Source organism: Schistocerca serialis, chromosome 3 (assembly GCF_023864345.2).
Source record: "Schistocerca serialis cubense isolate TAMUIC-IGC-003099 chromosome 3, iqSchSeri2.2, whole genome shotgun sequence".
Lineage (NCBI taxonomy): Eukaryota > Metazoa > Arthropoda > Insecta > Orthoptera > Acrididae > Schistocerca > Schistocerca serialis.
In genome coordinates this window covers 345,216,054-345,230,084 of record NC_064640.1, presented here as the reverse complement: position 1 = coordinate 345,230,084, position 14,031 = coordinate 345,216,054, and the positions used below count along the sequence as shown (strand labels likewise).

General features: G+C 37.1%; 1 protein-coding gene across 3 annotated transcripts in view; it reads left to right on the top strand.

Annotated features, from left to right (window-relative positions):
• Positions 1 to 14,031, top strand: part of LOC126471610 (spindle assembly abnormal protein 6 homolog) — a 269,622-nt gene that overhangs the window by 202,416 nt on the left and 53,175 nt on the right. For all 3 annotated transcript variants that reach the window (XM_050099849.1, XM_050099848.1, XM_050099850.1), the window contains one exon: positions 3,292 to 3,499. In XM_050099849.1, the coding sequence (XP_049955806.1) occupies positions 3,292 to 3,499 (208 nt within the window). The remainder of the gene's footprint in view (positions 1 to 3,291; positions 3,500 to 14,031) is intronic.

Here is a 14,031-nt window from a genome sequence, read left to right as displayed (position 1 = left end):
AAAGATACCACAACTGTTTTCTTAGCTTTTATGGAAAAATTGTTGATGCTATCACCTTAACTGGATAACCTTATTAAAGCAGTCTCATGTTTTCATCCAAGTCTTGTACATTTTGCTAAAGTCAGAAGTGGAAAACTGAAAGTCATTTCACTATTTTGAATGAAAATAATTGGATCTGTTGTATTGCAGCTGATGAAATTACTTGAGATTGCAACAGTTTGTTCTCAACCTTTGGCCAAAAAACTTCTGAAAAATTCTTCACAGGCTAACAGGTGCCTAGATCATTTTTTGAGTGAATCCCCAATTATTAGTGAAACTGTTAAAGATAGTTTTGACTTTGTCATGGCAATCTAATATTGAAAGAGGTTTATCAGTCAATTCTGAATGCTTAGTTCAGAATATGAAAAATGAAATGTTCATTGCTCAACAATTAATATATATGACTATCCAGAGTGAAACAATTGGAGCTGTTGCAACACTTGATGTTCCAAAATCTTTTTCATTCTTACCAGAACTCACATTCAAAACTATGAGAAGAAACTGAATGTCAGAAAAAAGAAGCTACAGCAACTGAATCAGAAGTTCTGAAAAGAAAACTTGTAGATATTGAAGGGGGGGAAAAAATGATGTGGGATCAGAAAAGCAAAACTTTTAGCTGAGATTCAAGCTATTGATGTGTGATGTAAAAATCTTCAATAATTTGATCTACCAGATATTAAAATTTTAATTGTACTAGTTCATACTACACGTTTTAGCTTAAATTGTATAAGAGTGTTAAATTGCTTATAAAATACCAACTATGACACTGTAATAAAAATGAATAAAATAAAAAAAACTATTTAAATAAACAAAGTTGAATGTGTCTTCTTAATTTTTGTGAATTTTTTACAATATTTGGTTATTGGTAGTTAGAAAACAATTAAAACTGTCTTTATAATAGGAATACAATTTTCAGAATCAGGTAAATGTATTAAAAAGTTTGCTGGAAAACCTGGAAATATTAAAGAATTTTTTAATCATTTCTTTGTGGCTGCTCTGCATGGGTGCAACAGTTAGCAGATAATGGGAGAAGGCTGAGAGAGGTCTCAAAGGAGCAAAGACAGTTGCTCAGGGCATATGCATGATTACTGGAGCAGATGCAGAAGGTGATAGTAATGGTACTGCGCAATTCTAAAAGTGTAAAAAGGGGCTGGGGGTAGTCACCATATGCCTAATTCGTGAGATTGTGATGGGTTGGAGCACATGCATCATGCAATTGTTCAGAACTAAAACAGAGGGATGTCCTTGCTGAAAAGAGGTGACAATTCCTGAACTGTATATTCAGAGAGCATTTTTACATTGGATACACTTAGTATATGACGACGTAGTAATGGTTGCTAGTTGTTATGAGCAAGGGAAACTCATAGGGGCAAAACATTTAGAGGTGCGAGGTAGTGGAATGTTAATCAACAGGACTATATGTGATATTACGGGACCTATGTTTCCCTTACCTGCTATGATGACAGAAGTTACTCTGTTGAACGAGACATAGCCACAGCTGTATTGGTCAGATGAACCCGTAGAGATGTTATCAAAACAAAATCTTACCTTTCTTGACACCTGGGAACTGAGCCTGGATTGTTCACAAAGTTGGATGACAGCAGAACAGGAGGGGTGAATCACTGTAGAACAATTGTTGCAGCATGTGGAAAAGTATGAGGAAAGTAGATGTCAGGCAGCCATGACCTTCAGTGTCACAGTTGGTAGTGTGTTAGTGACTGATTTTGCTCTGGGAAGCTCTGATGTATGTGAAATGATGAGCCATGCAAAAACCTGATCGAAAGGTAATTAAAGTTGCCATAGACTGGATCCCCCAAGCGAAGGATGGAAGATAGATTTACCAAATTGCTGATTAATATAGTAATGGTGTAGCAGTTAAGAGTAGCCCATTTAGTAGTACAAACTAGTTTTACAAATTAAGAGTAAAGGTAATTACAGTAGAGACTGAGCCAGATCAAGATCCGAGGGACTGGCTCTTCCTTGTGGTGGGGGGCAATGTAGTGTTGCTACCCAGTCTTTGCGCAAAAGTAATGAAAAGTACTGAGAAAGCTGCTGTAAAATGTAGCATTAGCAGCTGCAGGCCATTAGGCATCATTTTGGTGACATGTGGCTCACAATAACGGACACACAAGGGGATTGTGAGACCAGGATAAGAGAATAAAACACTTAACTGCACTGCACAGTAGTAACCACATAGCAAGCGGGTCAGTGTCACAACACCAGGCACAGCCTCTTTTTTTTAATGGGTGACATGTCTAGGCAACAGGTTTTTGTGAAACAAATGTGCACCAGAAGCATATAAAAAAGTATGAATCTTGATGCAAGGGCACTTCTCCTCACCAGAGACCAGCAGCACCAAAACACGAGATCTACGCTGGCCAGTGAGACAACTGGACATTGCCAGCAGCAGCCATGGGTTGAAGACCAGGCTGTGTCTGTGACCAGCACTAAGTTCTTTGATGGACTTGGTGTCACAGCCCTGCCAGTCTGCCATCTGTGTTTGCTGATGTCGATGCTAAGTTCCTGAGGGGACTTGGTTCCTCAGTTGCTGTCCTACTCCTGTCACAGGACAGTGAGTTGAATCCTATGCACAGCCATCTCCATGTGCCGCCATGCTAGTGCTTGCAGAACAAGAGGTCGTCTGGACACCATGCCGCCGAGAGGAGTAGCACGCTACTGACAACAGTTGTGGTCTCCAGAGGCTACTGACCTACCATGGGCCTGCTTTCAGCATCATGGGGTGTCTGCGCAACATCCAAGCAAAAGCCACCACTCATAAGCCAGCGCTGGCCAGAGATGGCAGAGGAGGCGGTGTGCTTTCTTGCTGACTTGTGACACATCATGTATTGGAGTCAAATAAAGTCCTTCTTTACTGTCGGCGATGTTTCCACTGGACACTGTAGCTTACAACCACCACCACCACCACCGCCACCACTACTCACCACTCTGACTTTCCAGTAGATCAAATTTTGGTAGTAAACAATCTGACATGACTATTTGATTATAAATTTTTAGCTGGGTTTGTTCATTATGTATTTCAGTTTGTACATATGGTGCAATAAATGTTAGAATTCTGGGGCTGCAAGTGATCTCCATTTGTATAACCAAGTATGAATTTTCTGCTTTCCATTTTAAGAAGGAAATTTTAACTTAATATTTCAGTGGCACCCAAACATAAGTTATCACAATTTCCACTACAAATGAAAAGATGTCAATGTTTGTGTTAGTTTGATGAGATCCTTTGTTTTGCAGTGTGAGAAAGCTGCAGAGCTAATGAGCAGTCAGGAGAAGGCCTTGGAAGATATGAAGAAACTTTTGTCAGATTATCAAAAAGAGAAGGAAGATATTGTGAAAGAGAATAAATCTCTGACTGCAACTGTTAAGGAACTGAGAGAAAAAATAGAAAGCATGAAAATGGAGTTAACTGAGAAGGACAAAAACTTGAAAAGCTCAGAAAGTGGTGAGTTCAACCAGTATAGCTCTTATTAATCTGTTGGGGTATCCTTATGCATTTTACCATTTATTACTGTTTGAATTCTTATTTAGGATGATGGTGCTTCAAACCCCCACCCAGATTTAGATTCTCAGTATTGCCTTTGCAAGGTTGCACTGAATTTCCTTCCCCCTTCTGAACTTATGCACAGTCTCTAATGATTTTATCATTGATGGGGGTGTTAAACCCTAATTTTCCTTCCTTCCTGCCTTTCTTCCTTCATGGAGTTAGAAACTGTGGTCATCTGCCTATGAGGGAAGTGTGGGTAGGAGGATACCTGCTCTCAGACGTGAGTAAACTAAACAAGAATTGCAGTTTCAAACTGTCCTTTCTGTTAGCTTTTAAGCATTGTGACTGACTACCCTCTAGTGAAGTGTCGCAGTGGTTAACACACAGTTCTCACATTCGGGAGGTGCATTTAAAATACCTGTTCAGCCAGTCAAATTTATGACTTCCATGGTTTCCCCAAATTGCTTGTGACATGACACAGTTGGTTCCTCTGAAAAGATAATAGTTGATTTCTTTTCCAAATCCAAACTTGAGCTCTGTTTCTGATGATCTCATCATCAATGAAATAGTAAATGTTAATTTTCCTTTCTTCCTTTTGATTTTCTGCATCTAACATGGTCTGATGCTGTCAAGACAGCTGATACACAGCCACAGCCATGTGGTCTAAGGCGGGCGCCTTGCCATGGCTCGTGCGGCTACCCCCGTCAGGGGTTAGAGTCCTCCCTCGGGCATGGGTGTGTGTGGTGTCGTTAGCATAAGTTAGTTTAAGTTAGATTAAATAGTGTTTAAGTCAAGGGACCAATGACATTAGCAGTTTGGTCCCATAGGAATTTACCACAAGTTTCCAAATTGCTGATACACAGCTAGAGCTCTTATTCAGCAACCTTAAAACAAGCATGTGTTGTCTCATGAAATGTATTGCAACCATGTTCAGAGTTAAATAATTAAAAACTATTATCTATTAATTATGCATCTAATTTATAACCTATTACAACACTGGCTACACATATTGTACTGTTCTTGTCTCTTCTCTAGGTTCATGGTACATTTGTGGATATCTAAATGTACTTGGGCTTCAGGAATATTGTTTCATGCAACTTTATAACATTACACAATAGGTTTTTAAATTAACTTTTGTCCTCCACTGGCCGTTACATTCACAATGGTCAACTGTTTACTATAAGGCTTGAATATATTAGACAGTCAGAAACTCTTGAATAATTTAATGTAAGTAGTGGATGCACTGAAGGACTTGATAAAATCATTAAAGGGTGCAACATTTAAGAAAAGCTGCATAAACCAGGTTCTTGGAAACTAATCTTCTATTGCCATCTATCGTGAGTCTAGTTTAATGCAGCTCTCCATCTCTGTTGCACTCCAGCTATCCTCTTCATTTCAGCGTAACTCTGCCGTTCCACAGCATTGCAGCAACAACTCGTGTCATATGCATCTAGGTGTTCTATAAGTTCAGTTAATTATGTTCTTTATTAGACATTGTTTCTCATTGACTCATTGCATTACATCTTTATTCCTTACTCATTTAATCCCTCTGATCTTCAGCAGTCTCCTTTAACACTGAATTTCAAAGGCTTCAATAATTAAATCCCCCCCTCCCTCCCCCTTTCCCCACCTTCCCATTGTCTATGCCTTGCATCACAATAATACAGAACTGTGCTCCAAACATAACTTTTCCTGAACTTTCTCTAGTCTCATGGTTTATTTTTATTATTATTATTATTATTATTATTATTATTATTATTTATTTCCTTTCTCAGACATTATGTCTGGTTAAAAATGGGAAGTGACGCAGACCTTGATCAAGCGTGACTTCCTTTTAACTGTACAGTATATGTTACATTGCATTTAGGAACTTTCGGGTAATTGAACCTATATCAATAATTACAGATTTCTGTAGTTGTATATATACGTTTGGATGTAGCTGTATTGCGTTGATGTACTGGTGGATATTGTGTGGTATGACTCCTGTAGTTTATAGTATAATTGGTATAATGTCAACTTTATCCTGATGCCACATGTCCTTGACTTCCTCAGCCAGTTGGATGTATTTTTCAATTTTTTTCTCCTGTTTTCTTCTGTACATTTGTTGTATTGGGTATGGATATTTTGATTAGTTGTGTTAATTTCTTCTTTTTATTGGTGAGTATGATGTCAGGTTTGTTATGTGGTGTTGTTTTATCTGTTATAATGGTTGTGTTCCAGTATAATTTGTATTCATCATTCTCCAGTACATTTTGTGGTGCATACTTGTATGTGGGAACGTGTTGTTTTATTAGTTTATGTTGTAAGGCAAGCTGTTGATGTATTATTTTTGCTACATTGTCATGTCTTCTGGGGTATTTTGTATTTGCTCATATTGTACATTCGCTTGTGATGTGATCTACTGTTTCTATTTGTTGTTTGCAAAGTCTGCATTTATCTGTTGTGGTATTGGAATCTTTAATAATATGCTTGCTGTAATATCTGGTGTTTATTGTTTGATCCTGTATTGCAATCATGAATCCTTCCATCTCACTGTATATATTGCCTTTTCTTAGCCATGTGTTGGCTGCGTCTTGATCGATGTGTGGCTGTGTTAGATGATACGGGTGCTTGCCATGTAGTGTTTTCTTTTTCCAATTTACTTTCTTCATATCTGTTGATATTATGTGATCTAAAGGGTTGTAGAAGTGGTTATGAAATTGCAGTGGTGTAGCCGATGTATTTATATGAGTGATTGCTTTGTGTATTTTGCTAGTTTCTGCTCGTTCTAGAAAGAATTTTCTTAAATTGTCTACCTGTCCATAATGTAGGTTTTTTATGTCGATAAATCCCCTTCCTCCTTCCTTTCTGCTTAATGTGAATCTTTCTGTTGCTGAATGTATGTGATGTATTCTATATTTGTGGCATTGTGATCGTGTAAGTGTATTGAGTGCTTCTAGGTCTTTGTTACTCCATTTCACTACTCCAAATGAGTAGGTCAATATTGATATAGCATAAGTATTTATAGCTTTTGTCTTGTTTCTTGCTGTCAATTCTGTTTTCAGTATTTTTGTTGGTCTTTGTTTATATTTTTGTTTTAGTTCTTCTTTAATATTTGTATTATCTATTCCTATTTTTTGTCTGTATCTTAGATATTTATAGGCATCTGTTTTTTCCATCACTTTTATGCAGTCACTGTGGTTATCCAATATGTAACCTTCTTGTTTAGTGTGTTGTCCCTTGACTATGCTATTTTTCTTACATTTGTCTGTTCCAAAAGCCATATTTATATCATTGCTGAATACTCCTGTTATCTTTAGTAATTGCTTGAGTTGTTGATTTGTTGCTGCCAGTAGTTTTAGAACATCCATGTATAGCAAATGTGTGATTTTGTGTGGGTATGTCCCAGTAATATTGTATCCATAATTTCAATATAATGGAAGGAAACATTCCACGTGGGAAAAATTATATATAAAAACAAAGATGAGGTGACTTACCGAACAAAAGAGCTGGCAGGTCGATAGACACACAAACAAACACAAACATACACACAAAATTCAAGCTTTCGCAACAAACTGTTGCCTCATCAGGAAAGAGGGAAGGAGAGGGGAAGACGAAAGGAAGTGGGTTTTAAGGGAGAGGGTAAGGAGTCATTCCAATCCCGGGAGCGGAAAGACTTACCTTAGGGGGAAAAAAGGACAGGTATACACTCGTACACACGCACATATCCATCCACACATACAGACACAAGCAGACATATTTAAAGACGTCTGCTTGTGTCTGTATGTGTGGATGGATATGTGCATGTGTACGAGTGTATACCTGTCCTTTTTTCCCCCTAAGGTAAGTCTTTCCGCTCCCGGGATTGGAATGACTCCTTACCCTCTCCCTTAAAACCCACTTCCTTTCGTCTTCCCCTCTCCTTCCCTCTTTCCTGATGAGGCAACAGTTTGTTGCGAAAGCTTGAATTTTGTGTGTATGTTTGTGTTTGTTTGTGTGTCTATCGACCTGCCAGCTCTTTTGTTCGGTAAGTCACCTCATCTTTGTTTTTATATATAATGTATCCATAATTTGTATTATTTAGCATGTTGGATAGTGGGTTCAGAGCAGGGGAGAACCAGAAAGGACTTAATGAGTCTCCTTGGTATATTCCATGCTTGATCTGTATTGGCTGTGATGTGATATTATTTGAATTTGTTTGGATATTAAGTGTGGTTTTCCAATTTTTCATTACTATGTTTAGGAACTGTATCAATTTAGGAACTACTTTGTATATTTCCAATATTTGTAGTAACCATGAATGGGGTACACTATCAAAAGCTTTTTGGTAATGAATGTATGTGTAGTGTAGCGACCTTTGTTGAGTTTTAGCTTGATATGTCACCTCTGCATCTATTATCAGTTCCTCTTTACATCCTTGTGCTCCTTTGCAACAGCCTTTTTGTTCTTCATTTATAATTTTGTTGTGTGTGTCATTAATTTCTGTGTAATGACTGAAGTTAATATTTTGTATATTGTTGGTAGGCATGTTATGGGGTGATATTTTGCTGGGTTTGCTGTGTCTGTCTGATCTTTAGGTTTCAGATAAGTTATTCCATGTGTAAGTGTGTCAGGGAATGTGTATGGGTCTGCAATGTAATTGTTAATTAATTTAGTTAGATTTGAATGTGTTGAGGTGAACTACTTTAGCCAGAAATTTACTATTTTATCTTTTCCAGGGCTTCCAGTTGTGTGTAGAATTAATTGCTTGGGTGACTTCATGTTGCAAAATTATCACTTCAGGCATTTGTGGTATCATCTTGTATGTGTCTGTTTCTGCTTGTATCCAGCGTGCGTGCCTGTTATGTTGTACTGGGTTTGAGCATATGTTGCTCTAGAAGTGTTCCATGTCTGTTATGTTTGGTGGATTGTCTATTTTAATGTGTGTGTTAACTATTGCCTGGTAAAATGTCTTTTGGTTTGTGTTGAATGTTTGGTTTTGTTTCCTTCTATTTTCACTTTTTTTGTATCTTCTAAGTCGTTTGGCCAATGCTTGTAATTTCTGCTGCTTTTCATCTAATTGCTCTATCGCTTCTTGTTGTGAGAGTTTACCTAATCTTTTTTTGTTGTTATTATTATTATTATTATTATTATTATTATTATTATTGTTATTATTATTATGTCTGATTGAAACCTGTTGGATCATGCAAGCTCTCCATGCAGCTCCCACTTTGTCCCTGCTGGAGTGGTGACCTCATTCGCTGGCAGTACTTCCCATCTGCCAATTTTTTGTCCTGCTGGTTCCAGCATATGGTTTCAAGTTATTGTCTCAATTTTGTGAGTAAATACTGTTGTTGGGAGCCTGTGGCTATGCCTATAACATTTCAGTCTTCTTTTTCTGATGTATGCTGTGAGATGAAACTATTTTTTGGGGTGTTTTTCAGGATTGTAGTCTGTATCCATTTTCTGTTCTTTTGGTGCTGAGTATCTCTCCTATAATTTTGCATTCTACTTTCAGGGTATCCTCCAGATCACCTTTTCTGTGGAGCGTAAGCATTCTGCTAGCTTACAAGTTTCAGGCTAGATAATGATGTTGGAGTGTCTGTTTTTCATGTGTATGGAAATAAATTGTTTACTTTGAATGTAGATTTTTACCATTATCTCTTGTAAGTTTTTGCATCCAAGTTTCCTGTGCAGTTTTCTCTCCTTCTGTACGTTCAAGGGTTTTGCGTAAATACTTGATGCATGGGACTCACTTGATTTTTCCATACTTTGTGGTCAGTTTTTATGTAAGATGTTTTGAACAGATGTACTTAGTTTTTGGAAGGATATTTAGAGAAAAATTCTTTCTGCCCCTTCCTTGAGAGTTCACATTTATTCAGTGACTCGGCTGTGATAGCTCACCAAGACATTTGGTTATAATTTTAGGTATTCAAAGTAGTGTGGTTTGTCAATTGTTTTGGTTTTTAATTTCTTTTTCCTTACTCTTGTATTATTTTGTCCGAAACCAGATTAAAGAGGATAGGCGAAAGATTGTATTCCTGCCGTACACCGTTTTGATTGGAAATGATTCTAATAAGTCACCCACAAATTTTACTTTGGAGGTTGAATTATGGAGTGTTTGTCTGATGGAAATTAGAGTTTTTGGGGTAGGTTCCTTTTCTTCAAAGATGATAAAAAGGGATTGCCAACTGACTGAATCATATGCCTTCTTAAAGTCTGCAGAGAAGCATATGATCAGACTGTTCCTTTTTGTAGAAATCATTTTTGCCTTGTATAGCTTTTCCCTTTATGTCTTTATTGCATCTTCATTGTTTATCTAATCTGCTTAACAGTTGTCAAAATTTGTCATATCTTCAAGTCTCTTGTCCTAGTTTAACATTTAGCCATCCAGCATAGCCATCTGCTTCATCCACCATTACTTAAGTTTTATTTTTCTTCATGTGCATTTTGTAGGTACCAGCTATCTCAAGTTCCATTTCATTGAGCATTTGACTCAGTTCCTACCCACTTTTGGCAAGCACTGCTGTATCATCAATGAACTATATTGTGTTGATTTTTTGGCTGTAACAAACTGCCACATTGAAACAGTCTTACGGCTCTTGCTGCCTCTTCTATAAGCAAATTAAATGTCAGTGGCTACAATTAGCAACCATGTGTGTAGTTTATACCACACCACCAAAGAATGGAAAAAGGTTATTCCAGTTCAACATCTACAGCTACATCTACCTTCCACATTATCAAAAGCTTTCTCCAAATTGACGAATGCAGTGTTTTTCCTTGCTTTTTCTTAAATCTGCTGTATTATTGAGTGCTGCACTAAGTTTAGTTCTCACATGCCCCTGCTTCTCCGAAAATCAGACTGATCCTTTCATAATGCACTTTAACTTTTCCTTTCCACACTTTGATAAAGTACCTTTGTCAGTGAAGCTAAAAAACAAATCTCAAGTCCTACTTAAACTGGGACCGATTTCTAAGAACTGTGTTCTCTAAACTGATGACAGTGAAGTTCATAGAAGGCTTAACTGTGTAGAACATAAAAAAAAAGACCTACAAGGGATTTTAGGTCCAACAAACAAATCTATCAGTAGTATTTGGTGTGATGAATAGCAGCTTCCTCGATATGTAGAAAAATTATAAGTTGATGCAGATGGGTAGGACTAACAATCCTTTAATATTCGGGTTAGTGGTGTGCAGCTTGACACAGTCATGTCGATTATCTAGGCATAATGTTGCAAAGCTATACAAAATTGTATGGATACATAAGGTTTGTTGCAGGGAAGGTGAATGGTTGAGGGATGGCTGACTTTTGTTTATTGCCAGAAATCTAGCAAAATGTATCTCGTCTATCATAGAGACCATGTGTAGAACACAAGTGTTATCCATTCTTGAATACTACTTGAATGTGTGAGATTCCCCACCAGGAAGGTGGATTAAAGGGAGACATTGAACCAAGTCCATGCACCGTATGGTGGCTTACGGAGTATGTATGTATGTATGTATGTAGATGTAGATTTAATGGGGACTAAACTAACATCGCCCCATAAATATGTAGTGATGGATGTTAATTTCCTCTGAGAAATGCACGTAATTTCGCTCCCAAGACATTAATAACATTGAAAACATCATAAAGGAAATACATCAAGCAGGATAGCAATTACATTAGAATTTCTAAATGCTATCAAAATTTGGTATACTGAAACGTGGAATGACCTAGCAGTTTATGAGGAGCAGTTGAGGGAAGTGACAGAATATGTGAAATAGAATAAATACTATGTTTAACATCTAGACATAAGTAGAACAAGCCAGATGTGATGTAATCCAAGAAAATTGGTCTTAACTCCTAGATATAGAGTTTAGTGGCAGTAATATAAATTACCATAAATGTGCAATACAAGCATAGTAATAAGTCTTACATAAAGGCAAGAATTTAAAAAAAAAAAAAACTACACTGTCCAAACAGACCTCAAATGCCCAATGGTACCAATCGGCGCCATGTCATCCTCAGCCCTTAGGTGTCACTGGATGCAGATACAGAGGGGCATGTGGTCAGCACACTGCTCTCCTGGCCATTATCAGTTTTCCTGACCAGTGCTGCTACTTCTAAATCAAGTAGCTCCTCAATTGGCCTCACAAGGGCACATCCTGCTTGCCATCAACACTTGCCAGACACGAGGAATGACCCATCCAAGTGCTAGCCAAGCCCAGCAACGGTTAACTTTGTTGATCTGATGGGAGCCAGTGATCCCAGTGCAGTGAGGCCATTGGCAAAAATGAATATTATCATTCAAATTCAAACATGTATCTCTAAATATTTGGATTTCATCTAAGTGTCTTATCTTTATATTGCCCATAGGTTAATTAGCTCAGCTTCTTGAAGCTGACCAATAAAATAACACTAGTTGCACCAAGGCATAAACCCCATCATGAAGTGAATTTCAATGGCATATAAAATATTCATTCCATAAGACTAGAATAAAAATCAAGGCATTAGCACATTTTGCAATGGACAATGGGAAAGGGGGGGGGGGGCTGAATTGAGCTAAAATTTTACGTATAATGACAAAATGGTGTTGCTACCACAGTCATATAAATTTAGTTGAAATTTTATTCAATAGTATTGGCAGAAAAAGAAGTATATTCCCAAAATACAATGTACATTGTCATTAAATTAAAAATTTGTTAGGAATTAGGACTTGAACATAACGAAGTGAATGGCAAACCATGTTCCATGTTTGGAGTTAATGGAGTAAAAATTTAATTGAACACATCATAAATCTTGTTAAATGGACTGTGAAAAAAATGCCGTTTGCTTTCCAACATAAGCAGCACCTACTCTGTGTGTGTGTGTGTGTGTGTGTGTGTGTGTGTGTGTGTGTGTGTGTGTGTGTGTGTGTGGTTTTTATCTTCGAAAAATCTATGGTATTAAGGGGTATCATGCATCATTGTCGCTGCCGTCAAAATCATCATCGTCATCGTCATCAACTACAACTCAACATTCACTGGTGGATAAAGCCCTACTCTAGAATTCCTCATGTATTTCAGTTTTGAATTAAAAGTATCTGCATGTTTCTCTTGTGTGTTTTCTAATATCATTATTCCATCTTCCAGTTGGTCACCTTGCTCTTTCCTTACCTCTTGAAATCTCCCAAAAACCTGGTTCGAATCCTGCCTCAGATATGGATGTGTGTGATGTCCTTAGGTTAGTTAGGTTTAAGTAGTTGTAAGTTCTAGGGGACAGATGACCTCAGAAGTTAAGTCCCATAGTGCTCAGAGCCATCATCATCATCATCATCTACTCAAAATTTACTGATGGATAAAGCCCTACTCAAAAATTCCTCATGCACTCTGAGCAACTCTCCATTTTTGAATGGTTCTTGCATTAAAAGCCCTTGTCTCACTGTAATAGAGTGATACAGATAGCACACACTGGCTGTGAATTGTTTCACATAAATTGTAACCTTGCTGTAAAAAGTTCTGCTTAGGTCAACAAAAGCACTGCAGGAAAGTTCTACTGCATTGTTTATTTCCTTTCATGTCCATGTGGTCATTGTCTTAAACTGCTATAAATACAAAATATCATAAACTGGTTGTATGACTTCATTGTTAATTTGTACTACTTTCTATTTGATATGTTAATTATACATTTTTGTGTTATCATAATTGGTGTCCAGCACTATTTTCAAAATTTTCTATTAGTTTTTTCATTTGTTATTGGAGTTAACTTGAACTAATGGCAAACTGTACATCGTTAGCATAATGATGGGTGTTCAGGCATATTTCATTAACACAAATTACTACCTAATTTCCCTAGTTTAAACATCTGAAAATGTCTGTTAGAGGTTTTGAGAATAGCTGTGGTGATACGGAATCTCCTTCTCTTCCTCTTCTGTAAATTCTGAAATTTCTCACAATAGTGATGTAGTGTAACAGAAGTTCTGTAGTATTGATGTACACAGAGTCAAACCTAACATGTAACACACATTTTATTTTATGTGTGCATCGAGATACTGAAATAAGCTCTTGAAAACATGACTACAGTGATAAAACACTTGTTATACTGTATTGACGTTGAATTTTTTCACAGAAGTATCAGATCTGTTGTGCTGTAAACATCACCAAAGGGGCTCTTGTGCCAGGCTTTTGTTATTACGTGTAACAAGAAGATACTGCTATGCTGTTTGGATAAAATTTATTTTCTCTTGACCCTATTTTATGTGACATAAATACAAGCTCATGTACAATTTTTGTAAATGCAACTACATGCAAATCAGAAAGCATTTGCAGAAACTATTTCAAATGTGTGTACCCCACATGGCATTGTTTATACTGTAAGAGCTGTTTCAGATTGCCTTGTCATTCAGTTTCTGCACTTTCCATGGATATTTATGAGAAAAGTTTCAACATCAACATTAACAATTGTTAAATCACTGTACTTGTATTTTCTAGAGCTTTTGAATGCCATTAAAAAAGTAAAGTGTTCCATTAACCATATTGGTTTCAATATTCAGTAAACTCAAGAGTTAAGAATG